Here is a 14,110-nt window from a genome sequence, read left to right as displayed (position 1 = left end):
GCGCTGACGATGCGGGAAGGCGGTGCTGGAGGCCGGGCGGCGCAGTGCTGATGATGCGGGAAGGCGGTGCCGGATCTGGGCGGCGCAGCGCTGACGATGCGGGAAGGCGGTGCCGGTGGCCGGGCGGCGCAGTGATGACGATGCGGGAAGGCGGTGCCTGAGGCCAGGCGGCGCAGAGATGACGATGCGGGAAGGCGGTGCCGGATCCGGGCGGCGCAGCGATGACGATGCGGGAAGGCGGTGCCGGATCTGGGCGGCGCAGCGATGACGATGCGGGAAGGCGGTGCCGGAGGTTGGGCGGCGCAGCGATGACGATGCGGGAAGGCGGTGCCGGAGGTTGGGCGGCGCAGCGATGACGATGTGGGAAGGCGGTGCCGGAGGTTGGGCGGCGCAGAGATGACGATGCGGGAAGGCGGTGCCGGATCCGGGCGGCGCAGCGATGACGATGCGGGAAGGCGGTGCCGGAGGCCGGGCGGCGCAGCGATGACGATGCGGGAAGGCGGTGCCGGATCTGGGCGGCGCTGTTGGTGGGGAAAACCAAAGATCTTATAGCGGAGATCTTTGGGGAAAACCTCCGGCCGGGCGGGGCGGATCCGGGGCCCGGGCGGTGCTGACGGTGCCGGAGGCCGGGCGGCCGTTGTCCAAGTGGCGGAGTGAGGGAGGGACGGACCAAAGGCGGAGGCGCCATGGCGTCCGCGGCGGTGGCGGTGCTGAGCGAGAATCCGGAGACGCTTTTCCTCGATGCGTCCGAGTTGCTGCTGCGATACGCGGACAACATCCTACGGTGAGGCCCGGGCTCACAGGTGGTTCACGTCTGCAGCGCTAAGCTGCGGTCCGTCAGCTCCGGGGAAGGGCATTAGGTTAGATTGGCCTCCCGTCCCAGAGGCGCAGGAGGCTGCAGCAACGAGCAATGTGTAGAAGGAACTTCATCGTCTGTCCATTCCCCCCCCCCCCTGCCTGACCCGCTGAGTTCCTCCAAAGGATTGTTTGTGCTGCCTTCCCATAGCCGCGAGTGCATTTTTTTGCCTCTTTCCAATCGCACACAGCATCGCTGCGATTGTTAACTGCACCAGGTTGCAACTTCCCAAGGCTTTTCAACCACTCCAAAACCTGTGGTTGTCCCGATAGCATTTAATAGGACTGATACTGTCTCCCAAGTCCAATCACCCAGTTAATGTCTTAACTGTCATTTTAATCAAACAAATTATTATTTGATTCACATAGAGCAATACGTTAACAGATTAAATTTGCAGCACCCAATAATTTCCAGATCTTCCTGAGAAGAAACACTGCAAATTACAATTTGACCATTGAACAAAAACTGATATAAGAGCCAGAAAGTTCCTACTGTTTATTTCCTGGCCTTGAGATAACTTCAAAGAGTGAAGACAAATTACTGCCGATCAGGAAAATAATGATTATTTTTCTAATTATTCCGTTTCAGATTACTTTCCTATAGGGAGTTGACCTCTGAATTATAGCCTCAAAAGTCAAGCTAGTTAGCAAATAAACATTAATCACAATACAGGCTCCAGATGACCTAAATCATGCCACGGATGATCATTTTATTCAATCGGTATTAACAATAAGTGGTATGTGATTTATTTTGAAATAATACTTTTAATCAAATGAAGATTATATCTATGGTCATTATTTCCAATATTCATCATTTTATGCTCTCTTTCTAACAGAAACCCAAATGAAGACAAATACAAATCAATTAAGGTTGGAAATCAAACCTTTTCAAACAGGTTGATGCCAGTCAAGGGAGCTGTTGAGTGTCTCTTTGAAATGGGATTTCAAGAGGTATAGTAAAATGTGATAGTAATAATAGTAATTCTATAATCAATGATATTGTTATAGGCAATAGAATAATTTGGGGATGATGAGTGGAAGTCAGGAGACTAAATTGAAATAGAGAACAATTCATCATTGTATGTCTAATTTCTAACAGCACAGAGTTCATAACAATGTTTTTTGACTCTTACTTTCGTTGTGAACAATTATGTGTAGTATTAGTTTCCTTATTTAACATGTTGGAAGCTGTTCAGAAAAAGGGTCTTGAGAGTGTAAATGTTTATTTGCAGCAGAATCTAGAAATAGAGAATCACTGTTCAAAACTAAGAGCCACCCATTGGCTATGATACAAACCTTGTTGTCTTTGTGGGTTGTGAAAGGATGGTGGAAGCATTGTTTTGGAATATTTTAAGGCGGGGATAGTTTCCTGTCAAGCAAGGTGGTGAAGGATTTCTAGGAATAGGTAAAAGATGGGATTGAGTTTATGATCAGATTAGGAATAATCTTTATTGAATGACAGAGGTAATTTGGGCTACCTTTGCCCAGTGTTCGTTTGGTCGCATGAAAGACTGGCCAGCTATCAGGAAAATAGAAGGTATAAATATGTTTTGTCCCATTAGCAAGATGTTATGAGTAGCGTGCAATGGGAATTGGTGCTACTGCACCAAAGATATGAATGAATGTACCAAATATATGATTTCCCAATGAGACTATGATGGATAGGAAGTAAATTGTAAAAAGGACATAAAGAGGCTACAGAGAATTGTAGATACATTAAGGAGGTGAGAACGTGCTGGCAGGAACAATAAAAAAAAACACAAGGTGAGAGATTTGCAGAGCTTGGAGATAGACAAATGTGATTCAGGTATTGGCTTATATTGTTGCATGTATTGCGATACAGCAAAAAAAACATATTTTGCATGTTATCCAGGCAAATTATACTGTACATGATTACATCAAATAGTGCAAAAGAGAAAATAGTGAAAGGCCTGGATAATGTGGACGTGGAGAGGATGTTTCCAGTAGTGGGAGAGTGTAGGACCAGAAGGCATAGCCTCAAGAATAAAAGGACATACCTTTAGAAAGGAGATGACGAGGAATTTATTTAGTCAGAGGGTGGCAAATCTGAAATTAGTTGCCACAGACGGATGTGGAGGCCATCATTGGGCATTTTTAAAGCATTTTCTCCTGATAGGCTATTATCACCTCCTGCCCAGCAGTATCCAGTATATATGTTTGAGATAGGTACAGCCACAGGAAACTCCTTTCTGCTGAAACATTGGTGTGACCACCTTCCTAAAACATGTATCTGAAACACTTTTTGCCTCTGTGTGCTCCTCAGCAAGTTCATCTGCTGCTCCATCTGATCTGTGTGGTCTGTGATGAGCTGCAATTAGAACTGACAATTATAGACATTAATAACCCAGTTGAAGGCGTTCTGTAAGTTGTGCACTTGCATGCTGAAAAAAAGGCTTCCCATATCTTGTCCTATATGTTACAGCACATAAAATACTCACCCAGTAACTCTTAAATGTGATGCTTTCTGTCTCAAATGTACTTTCAATCAGTGAGTAGTAGACCTCAAAATCCCCTCTAATCCCTTTAAATCTATTATTTGCTGGTCATTGATATTTCCTTGAAGAGAGATAAGTTCCTGGTCACTTTGTCTAATTTTACATGCTTTCAATTTTTAATTCACCCATACCTTGTGCTGCTAAAGAAAACAACCTCTGATTAATCAATCACAATTAAGCCTCCATCCCTGGAAACATTCCTTGTGTAAATCTCTCCTCATCTAGATGTAAAGTGGTACTTATTCGCAGATACAGTCTTCAATGAGTTAAACATAATTGAGAAAGGGAATAAAAAATAAATCAATAAAAGCAGGAAGAGATATACTTATTGGATGTGTAGGATGGACCTAAAAGAAGGCAATCAAAATTGGATATCAGTATTAAAGCATCAGAGGAGAACAGGTTTGTTGGCTTGGGATGATGCGCACAGGTCATGAAGGATGAGGAGAAATAAGCCAGTGGTGTTATAGGTACCAAGAACTTAACTTGTGCCATTCATTAGTGTTGCTACTACGTCAATGTTGTTATAATCTCATTCACTGAGGGTGACGTCAGAAGATTCTTCAGGAGGGTAAAACCTCGGAAAGCGTCTGGACCTGATGCTATACCCAGTCTTAAAAGCTGTGCAGACCAACTGGCTGGAGTTTCTGTGGATTTCAGCCTCTCATTACTAGGGTCTGAGGTTCTCACCTGATTCCCTAAAAAGGCATCAAAAATACCTACTGACCATTGCCACTAACATCCGTGGTGATTAAGTGCTTTGAGAGTTTTGTTATGATGCTTATGAACTTCTACTTCAACAAGAAAATGGATCCACTACAATTTGCCAACTGCTGGAACAGGTCAACGGAAGATGTGATCTTTTGAGGATGTGACATACGTCAGACTGTTGTTCATAGATTGCAGCTCGCCGTTCAACACCATCATCCCCTCAACTGGTTACCAAGCTCATGGAACTGGGTCTCTGTATATCCCTTTGCAACTGGGTCCTCGACTTCCTTCTTCCCGAGAACACCTGGATAAGAGAGACACCTACGTAAGACTCCTATTCATGGACTACAGGTCTGCCTTTAATATCATTATACCATCCAAGCTTATTACCAAAACCACGGGACTTGATGTCAGCATTTAACTTTGCAACTTGACTCTCGACTTCCTGACCAACAGATCCCAATCAGTAAGAATAGGGGACACATTTTCCTCTACGATAGTCCTCAACACTGGGCCTCTGCAAGGTTGCGTTCTCAGCCCCCTTCTTTATTCCTTGTACACCCACGACTGTGAAGCCATGTACAAATCTAATTCAATTTTCAAATTCGCAGATGACACCACTATTGTGAGCCGGTTATCAAATAATGATGAGACTGAGTACAGGAAGGAGATCGAGAATCTTGTATCCTGGTGTCGAGACAACAACCTTTCTCTCTGAAGAAGGGTCTCGACCCTAGACATCACCCATTCCTTCTCTCCAGAGATGCTGCCTGTCCCACTGAGTTACTGCAGTATTTTGTGTCAACCTTTCTCTCAAAGTCAACAAAACAAAGGAGATAGTGATCGTCGCTCCATAGATGCTGCCTCACCCGCTGAGTTTCTCCAGCATTTTTGTCTACCTGAGATAGTGATCGACGTCAGGAAGCAAAGCGGTCCACATACCCCAGTTTGCATTTATGGTGCCAAAGATGGCTGAAAACTTTAAATTCCTAAGAGTTAATATCACCAACAACTTCTGGTCCATCCATATTGAAGCAATGACAAAGAAAGCACACCAACTTGGAAGGCTTAAGAAGTTTGGCATGTTCCCTACAACTCTCACCAACTTCTAAAGATGCACCAAAGAAAGCATTTTATCAGGGTGCATCACATCTTGATTTGGGAACAGCTCCATCCAAGACCGCGAGAAATTGCAACAAATTGTGGGCACAGCCCGACCATCACACAAACCAACCTCCCTTCTATTCTGAAGAAGGGACTCGACCCGAAACGTCACCCAATCCTTCTCTCCAGAGATGCTGCCTGTCCCGATGAGTTACTCCAGCATTTTGTGTCTACCTCCCTTCTATTGACTTCATTTATACCTCACGCTGCTTCGGCAAGGCCAACAGCATAATCAAGGAAGAGTTGCACTCTGGCCACTCTCTCTTCTCTCTCCCATCAGGCAAAAGGTAGAGAAGTGTGAAAATGTTCACCATCAGATTTAGGGACAGTTTCTTCCCAGCTGTTATCAGGCAACTGAATCATCCTACCACCACCTGAGAGCAGTGCTGAACTACAATGTACCTCTTTGGCAGGCACGTGCCGTCAGGGTAGGCAAGGTAGGCACTGCCTACCCCGACTAAAATTATAAAATGGTAATTACTAAATATAAATAAAGGCATGGGAGAATTATGCCTATCTAAGAGATCGATCTCTTAGGTAGGCATAATTCGAGGAACTATTTGTTTTATTGCTTAAGAAAATAGTTGTATCCATTTCAAGATATAATGTAGATTTCATGATCTTTTTTACGACATCAAACCTATTGGGTCAATTTGGAAGGAATTCTAGTCAAGCTAATTTTACCTATGTGGCCAATATAATATAGATGGTCAAAATTCAGCAAGAGCATGTATTTATTCTCAGTCATATTTTGTGCATTGCCATCCAGAATGCCATTAGCTGGGATTATTATAAAATGAATCTGAGTGATTGAATTACATTATTCAATGGCCATGGTTTTAAAATTGGTTATTCTACTAAAATCAATTACAGGCCATCTTCAGGTTACAAATACCTGACATGAACACCCCTGCATACAAGCAAGCCCCCCATAATATTGTTAAATTCAAAAGTCTGTAGAACATACAAAGATTTGTTACTACCCTCTCCACGTTTAGTAATTGGTCTTATCAGTCTTTTGTGCTTTTTCTGTGCATTTTCCAACATGCGGACAAAATCAACTGATGAACATCTTTAAAAATGGAACCCGTTCGATACCTGGGGGAAAACTGGTTTAAATACCTAACCAACTTTTATTCATTAAAGTGAACTTAAACTGCTAATTTAAAAAAATGTATTTTAAAGGCCCATTGCTTTCATGTATACAAGTGTAGTAAAAGCTGCATTTTGTGCTCTTTTGAAAATATGTTACAAGTGATTCTTTCATATAGTGCAATTGTAATTGGACTCATGGTTAATTGATTTTAAATCCACAGGAAGAAACACATCTTGTATTTCCTAAAAATGCTTCAGTACAGAGGCTGAAAAGAATTAGAGATCTAATTGCTGCTGAAAGGAATCGGAGGACAGCTGCTAATAAATCAATCCCAATATCACCGCCACTTTCGGCTTCTGCCCATGTCCAGCCAAGTCAGCCTGAAACCTCCTTCCGTGCTCGACCATTTTTCAATGATACATCGACGCAGTTGCCAGCTCAGACATTCAGGCCAGCTACCGATGTAAGATTCTTTCATCAAAATTTATAAGGGTAAATGTATGTCCGGAGCAGTTAGAACAAAGTAATTTAAAAGTAGTAACTGGGAGATCCAACAGGGTCTCCACCAGGTATAGCTGAATGATTCATGCCATCAGAACAAGTCGAGTTGCAAAATTGATTTGTTTTTATTGATTATCTTTATTGTGTCTCTTTTAAACATCAGTGGCTGTGACATAGATTCCGTGCCTTTTACTATGGGAGGAGTCCTCACCACCCAGTGATGACCCCTTCTCCCGTCTCCTCTGGTCCCTCACCTCTTGGACTCCCCTGGATGGCGCTCCACTCTCTTAGACTTTTTTATTTCCGACTGCTGGCATGACATCAACCGTCTCAACTTTTCCACTCCCTTTACCTACTATAACCTCTCACTCTGCAGCAACCCCGACATTATAATCAAATCCGCCGACAAGGGAGGTGTCATGGCAGTCTGGCACGCTGACCTCTACCGGGCTGAGGCCAGGCAGCAACTCTCAGGCATCTCCTACTTGTCCTTGGACCATGATCCCACAGACGAGCACCAGGCCTTAATCTCAAACCATTTCAGATTTCATCACTTCCGGCTGTCTGCCCTCCAACGCATTCCACCGCCCCGCATGGCCCAATTTTATCTTCACCCCAAAATCCACAACAGAACTGCCCTGGCAGACCCATTGCTTCTGCTTGTTCATGTACCACTAAATTAATTTCCACATACCTCAACTCTATCCTATCTCCTCCCCCCCCCCCCCGGTCCCTACCTATGTCCACCTCTTCAATGACTTCCGTTTTCCAAGCATCCACTACCTCATCTTTACGATGGATGTTCAGTCACTCTACACCTCCATCCCCCACCAGGAAGGTCTTAAAGCCTTCCGTTTCTTCCTCGACTGCAGAACCAGCCAATTTCCATCTACTAACACTCTCCTCCGCCTAGCAAAGCTGGTCCTTACCCTTAACAACTTCTTCTTCGAATCCTTCCACTTCCTCCAAATCCAAGGCGTAGCTATGGGCAATTCCATGGGCCCCAGCTATGCCTGCCTCTTTGAAGGGGACGTTGAACAATGACTGTTCCAGGCGGACACTGGCCCTATCCTCAAACTCTACCTCCGCTACATTGATGACTGAATCGGTGCTACCTCCTGCAACCATGCAGAACTCACTGACTTCATCAACTTCACGACTAATTTCCATCCTGCACTCAAATTCACTTGGACCATATCCAACGTCTCCCTGCCGTTTCTTGATCACACTGTCTCCATCACAGGAGACAAACTATCAACTATAAACCCACTGACTCCCATAGCTATCTAGACAACACTTCTTCCTACCCTGCTTCCTGTAAAGACTATCCGCAACTCCCAATTCCTCTGTCTAGACCGCAACTGCGCCCAAGATGATCCTGCAGCTCCACTCTTGCCCCTCCTCCCTCCATTCGTAACAGGGACAGAGTCCCCCTTGTCCTCACCTTCCACCCCATCAGCCGTCGCATTCAGCACATAATCCTCCGACATTTTCTCCACCTCCAACGGGATCCGATCACTAGCCTCATCTTCCCATCTCCCCCCCTTTCCGCAAAGACCATTCCCTCCGCAACTCCCAGTTCAACTCGTCCCTGCCCACCCAAACCACCCCCTCCCCGGGTACGTACCCCTGCAACCGCAGGAGATGCAACCGTGTCCCTATACCTCCCCCCTCGACTCTGTCCAAGGACCCCGACAGTCTTTTCGGGTGAGGCATAGGTTCACTTGCACCTCCTCCAACCTCATCTACTGTATCCGCTGTTCCAGGTGTGGACTCCTGTATATCAGTGAGACCAGGTGCAGGCTCGGCGATTGTTTCGCTGAACACCTCTGCTCTCTGCCTAAACCTACCTGATATCCCGGTTGCTAACCACTTTAACTCCCCCTCTCATTCCCATGCTGACCTTTCTGTCCTGGGCCTCCTCCATTGTCAGAGTGAGGCTCAGGGCAAATTGGAGAACCATCACCTCATATTTCGCTTGAGCAGCTTGCACCCCAGCGGTATGAACATTAACTTCTCTATCTTCGTAACCCTTACTTTCCCTCTCTCTCTCCATCCCCTCCCCCTTCCCAGTTTTCCAGCCAGTCTTACTGTTTGCGACTACATTTTATCTCTGTTTGCTTTGTTGTTACCGTCTCCCAACTAACAATGATCTATTCTACATTTTCCTTGAACTTCATTCCCTCTATCCTATTTTCACACCTTACACTTCCTTATCTATGTCCTCCCACTGTCCTGACATCAGTATGAAGAAGGGTCTCGACCCGAAACGTCACCCATTCCTTCTCTCCAGAGATGCGGCCTGTCCCATTAGGTTACTTTTGTGTCTATCTTCGATTTAAACCAGCATCTGCAGTTCCTTCCTACACATTGATTTCAAAGTTGTGGTGGTTGATGATATCGCTTAAAAGGGTAACAGTTAAAAGTTGCAGAGTGATAAAGGCAGTAGCAACTTATGCTTATTCTTATAACTTTGATTGGGTCCTTTTGTCAGCAGTGGCAGGATGGCAATGACACAAGTGTAGTTTATTGTCACGTGTGCCGAGATACAGTGAAAAGATTTTGTTGCACGTTATCCAGTCAGCAGAAAAACAATACATGATTATAATCGAGCCATTTACAGTGTGTAGATAACTGATAAAGCAATAACGATTAGTGCAAGGTGAAGCCAGCAAAGACGGTCAAGGATAGTCCAAGGGTCACTAATGAGATAGATAGGTTCAGCACTGCTCTCTGGTTGTGGTAGGATGATAACAGCTGGGAAGAAACACTCCCTGAATTTGTATTAACAATATAAATAAAATGCCTCGTGATTTACTTTTTTGTAAATGAAACCTGAATCTCATTAGCCAGTTTTTGTCATGCTCAAGTATGGTGAGATATAGGTATTATGAAAAACTTGCAGCAGCTTCACAGGCACAATGACAGACAACACACAAAAACATAAATTGTACATAGATTATTCATCAATTCAACACAAATTAGTAACACAGTAAAAAGAGAAAAAAACAATCGTGCAAAATGTAATTTAAAAAAAAACAAGTCCATGGTAGGTGGTGGTCCGTAGTGTTCTTATGCCAAGGTATGATTAGGTTGCGTGGGTCGATTCAACAACCTGATTGTTATAGGAAAGTAGTTGTTCCTGAACCTGGTAGTGTGTGCCAAGACTTCTGTAGCTCATACCAGATGGAGAGGGCATGGCCAGGATGATAGCGATCCCTGAAGATAAATGTCACCTTCTGGAGGCGGTGCCTCGTGTCGATACTTTCAATGATGAGGAGGGCTTTCTTAAACCATTAGCAATAAATGAATCTTTTATTTAGCCTATCATACCCTTCCCCAAAAAGTTAGTCATATAGAAGACCGTCCTCCTCTGACCTGGTAAGAAATATCAATTTACCTAGTCTTCAATAGTTGACCCAGAGGACATGGAACAGTACAGTACAGAAACAGACTGTTCGGCCCATAATATCTCTGCAAAACCTGATGCCAAGATACACTAATCTCATCTACTTGCCCATATTCCATATCTTTCCATTCTCTGCATATCCATATGCCCATCTAAAAGGCTCTTATACACTACTATCATATTTGCTTCCACCAACACCCCTGGCAACACTTTCTAGGCACCCACCACTCTAAAAATAATTTTCCCCACATCTTTACATTTTGCCCTTCGCACCTAAAGCCTATGCCTTATAGTTTTTGACATTTCCACCCTTTGAAAAACGTTCTGACTACCTATCCTATCAATGCCTCTCATTACTTCTATCACATCTCCCTCAACCTCGAGCTCCAGAGAAAACAATCCCAAGTTTGTCCAAACTCTCCTGATAGCTCATACACCCTAATCCAAGCCACATTCTGGTAAACCTCTTATGCACCCTCTCCAAAGCCTCCACATCCTTCCTGTAATGGGGCGAACAGAATTGCATGCAATATTCCAAATGAGAGAATTTTGGTAACTAACCTGCAAACAACTTCCCCCTGCACCCTCCCCCACCCCCCCCCCCCCCCCCTCCCCTATGTCCCACCTGGATGCACACCATTTCCCCTCCCCTCCCCATGCATACACAAGCCCCCAAATATCCCCTTCCACATATACTTGTGAATTTATATGTAGCTTAGTCTCAAGCCGATATATACTAATTGAAAGCTCAACACATATCTCCAGATGGGATTTGTCAAGTTCTGCATAACTGAAGTGGAAATTTGTTTCCTTTATACTCCAGTCCTCGTTTGAAATAAAAACCAATGCACCATTATCCTTTGTGATTGCTCTTACCTTTATTGGGTTGCAATGACTTATTCATCAGGGCATCCATACTTCTCCATTCTTTTATTTCCTAATTTTTCATCTTGTGGGAAATATCTTCTTGCATCAACATTAGGTGACACCATATTTGCTCCCATTAAATTCCATTTTCTATTGTGTGTGCATTAAATTAATCTGCTTATGATTTATTTGCTTCCAACTGTGCTACTAGCTCCCCTGTGTCATTTAGTATCATCTCCATACTTGGGTAAATGCTCTTTCATTTTTTAGCAGTCAGATACAATACAGTCACCATCTGTATGCCCTGTATTTTGTAGTTGAGACCAGCAGCAAAGCTGTTGTCATTTGTCATCATCACCTTGTACAATTGACAGCATTTTATGGAAAAGGTGCCTGCACAAGAAAACACAAATGTTGAAGCTACCATTAATGATCCCCTACTGCTGAATGCATTATCTTTTAATTTTGCGAGCATAATCTGCATAAATTTGTGATTTGATTGGATCTTTGTATATTTAGGAATATTTCAAATGGTTTGCTAAAATAGTTCTCTGGCCATTCAATTTTGTGTCTGGATTGGCACTCCTTTGGATCAAAACAAAATGTCATAATTTTTGAAATTTGTATTTTGTTCACTTCTTAAAAACAAGGCTTCTATTTTAATCTCGGGTTCCAATCCACAGTGCCGAACAAAAGCAAGAAATATCATAATTGATGGTAGGCTATTCAATGATGATGCAAAGAAGTGGATCACACAAACGGAGGTGTAAATCGCAAAGTCTATTGTCCCAAAATGTTTGGGGTGGGGTAGTGGGGTCACATGAACATTTAAAAACTATCTACTTACTTTATTAGTTCAAATATTTATAGTTCTAAAATAGTTTTAAGTTACTTTGACATCAAATGGGAATGGTTTAGGATGTGCACTCCACTTCAGTATCGCTGTTTGGCTAATTAAGTGAACGTTATATGTTATAATTAAAATTCACTTGAAAACACGTAGAGTATAAAATAATTTTCCATTTTCCAATTGATTTGAAGTATCATTAAATATTCTTGATGTTTTTTTTGATTTCTAAAGAATTCTGCAAGGAGTCTTTTGGCAACTTTGAAAACACATTTTCAGCAAGTCTTGATGTATGAGGATATGAGACTTCAACAAAAAGCCTTGGCCTGTATTCCTGTCGAGGATTTGAAAAAAATAGCAAATGAAAAGTTGTTATGTGCTACAAAACTGGATCCAGGTTCGACCTTTGATTAAACAAATAACGGAATGATATAGTTAAGTAAATGTTTCAAATCTAAAATGCCAAAAGAATTGCAGATGTGGGAAATCTGACTGAATGGGCTGTTTCTATGGAGAGAAAAACATTATTAATGTTTCTGTTGTCATTTTATATGTTTGAGTGCACAAATAAGGAAACAAAAGCATGTAATAAGAGGGTTCATCAGCAATCCAGTAAATAGAGGCAAGCAAGGCAAGAACACGATTTTCAACCTCAAAGAACTGTGGAGGCAGTCATGCAAGTCTGAGCCACAGTGCCCTCCATAATGTTTGGGACAAAGACCCATCATTTATTTATTTGCCTCTGTACTCCACAATTTGAGATTTGTAATAGAAAAAAAATCACATGTGGTTAAAGTGCACATTGTCAGATTTTAATAAAGGCCATTTTTATACATTTAGGCTTCACCATGTAGAAATTACAGCAGTGTTTATACATATTCCCCCCATTTCAGGACACCATATGTTTGGGACCCAACAATGTCATGTAAATGAAAGTAGTCATGTTTAATATTTTGTTGCATATCCTTTGCATGCAATATCTGCTTGAAGTCTGCGATTCATGGACATCACCAGTTGCTGGGTGTCTTCTCTGGTGATGCTCTGCCAGGCCTGTGTTGCTGCCATCTTTAACTTATGCTTGTTTTGGGGACTAGTCCCCTTCAGTTTTCTCTTCAGCAAATAAAAGGCATGCTCAATTGGGTTCAGAACAGGTGATTGTCTTGGCCACTCAAGAATTGACCATTTTTTAGCTTTGAAAAACTCCTTTGTTGCTTTAGCAGTATGTTTGGGGTCAATGTCTTGCTGGAGAATGAACTGCCAGCCAATGAGTTTTGAGACATTTGTTTGAACTTGAGCAAATAGGATGTTAGATTCGATTAGATTAGATTCGTTTATTGTCATTCAGACCTTTCGGTCTGAACGAAATTTTGTTTCCCTGCAGTCATACATTTTAAAAAAAATGACAAAAACACACAATCAACACAAATTTAACATCCACCACAGTGAGTTCACCAAACACCTCACTGTGGTGGAAGGCAAAATCTTAAAGTCACTGTCTCTTCCCTCTTTGTTCTCTCTCTGCGCCGAGGCGATCAAGGCTCCAGATGTTGTGACCCCACCGGGTGATGGTAAATCCCGCAGCTCAACCGTGGTCCGCGAACGGGCCGGTTCAAACTTCGCGGGTGGTCGCTGCCGCCGCCACAGCTCCGAGGCCAAGTCGGGTCTCTGCTGCCGCCGCCACGGTTCCGGGGCCGAGTCGGTCTCCGTTGCCGCCACCGCCACAGCTCTGAGGCCGAGTCGGGTCTCCGCTGCTGCTGCCTCCGCCACAGCTCTGAGGCCGAGTCGGGTCTCCGCTGCCGCTGCCTCCGCCACAGCTCTGAGGCCGAGTCGGGTCTCCGCTGCCGCTGCCTCCGCCACAGTTTCAGGGCCGAGTCGGGTCTCCACTGCCGCTGCTGCTGCCGCCGCCACAGCTCCGGGTCGAGTCGCTGCTGCCGCCGCCACAGCTCCGGGGCCGAGTCGGGTCTCCGCTGCCGCTGCCTCCGCCACAGCTCTGAGGCCGAGTCGGGTCTCCGCTGCCGCTGCCTCCACCACAGTTTCAGGGCCGAGTCGGGTCTCCACTGCCGCTGCTGCCGCCGCCACAGCTACGGGTCGAGTCGCCGCTGCCGCTGCTGCCGCCGCCACAGCTCCGGGGCCGAGTCGGGTCT

General features: G+C 44.2%; 1 protein-coding gene across 3 annotated transcripts in view; it reads left to right on the top strand.

Moving 5' to 3' along the window:
• Nucleotides 1-506: 506 nt before the first annotated feature.
• Nucleotides 507-14,110, top strand: part of ngly1 (N-glycanase 1) — a 36,008-nt gene continuing 22,404 nt past the window's right edge. The window contains exons 1-5 of one of the 3 annotated variants that reach the window (XM_033047099.1): nucleotides 649-784; nucleotides 1,445-1,592; nucleotides 1,692-1,806; nucleotides 6,563-6,805; nucleotides 12,201-12,363. In XM_033047099.1, the coding sequence (XP_032902990.1) occupies nucleotides 1,756-1,806; nucleotides 6,563-6,805; nucleotides 12,201-12,363 (457 nt within the window). In that variant the 5' untranslated portion in view covers nucleotides 649-784; nucleotides 1,445-1,592; nucleotides 1,692-1,755. Of the gene's footprint in view, nucleotides 785-1,444; nucleotides 1,593-1,691; nucleotides 1,807-6,562; nucleotides 6,806-12,200; nucleotides 12,364-14,110 lie in introns of all 3 variants that reach the window. The other 2 variants (XM_033047091.1, XM_033047081.1) reach the window with 2 other exon arrangements.

Source organism: Amblyraja radiata, chromosome 2, assembly GCF_010909765.2.
Source record: "Amblyraja radiata isolate CabotCenter1 chromosome 2, sAmbRad1.1.pri, whole genome shotgun sequence".
NCBI classification, from domain to species: domain Eukaryota; kingdom Metazoa; phylum Chordata; class Chondrichthyes; order Rajiformes; family Rajidae; genus Amblyraja; species Amblyraja radiata.
This window is presented reverse-complemented; position numbering and strand designations above follow the sequence as displayed.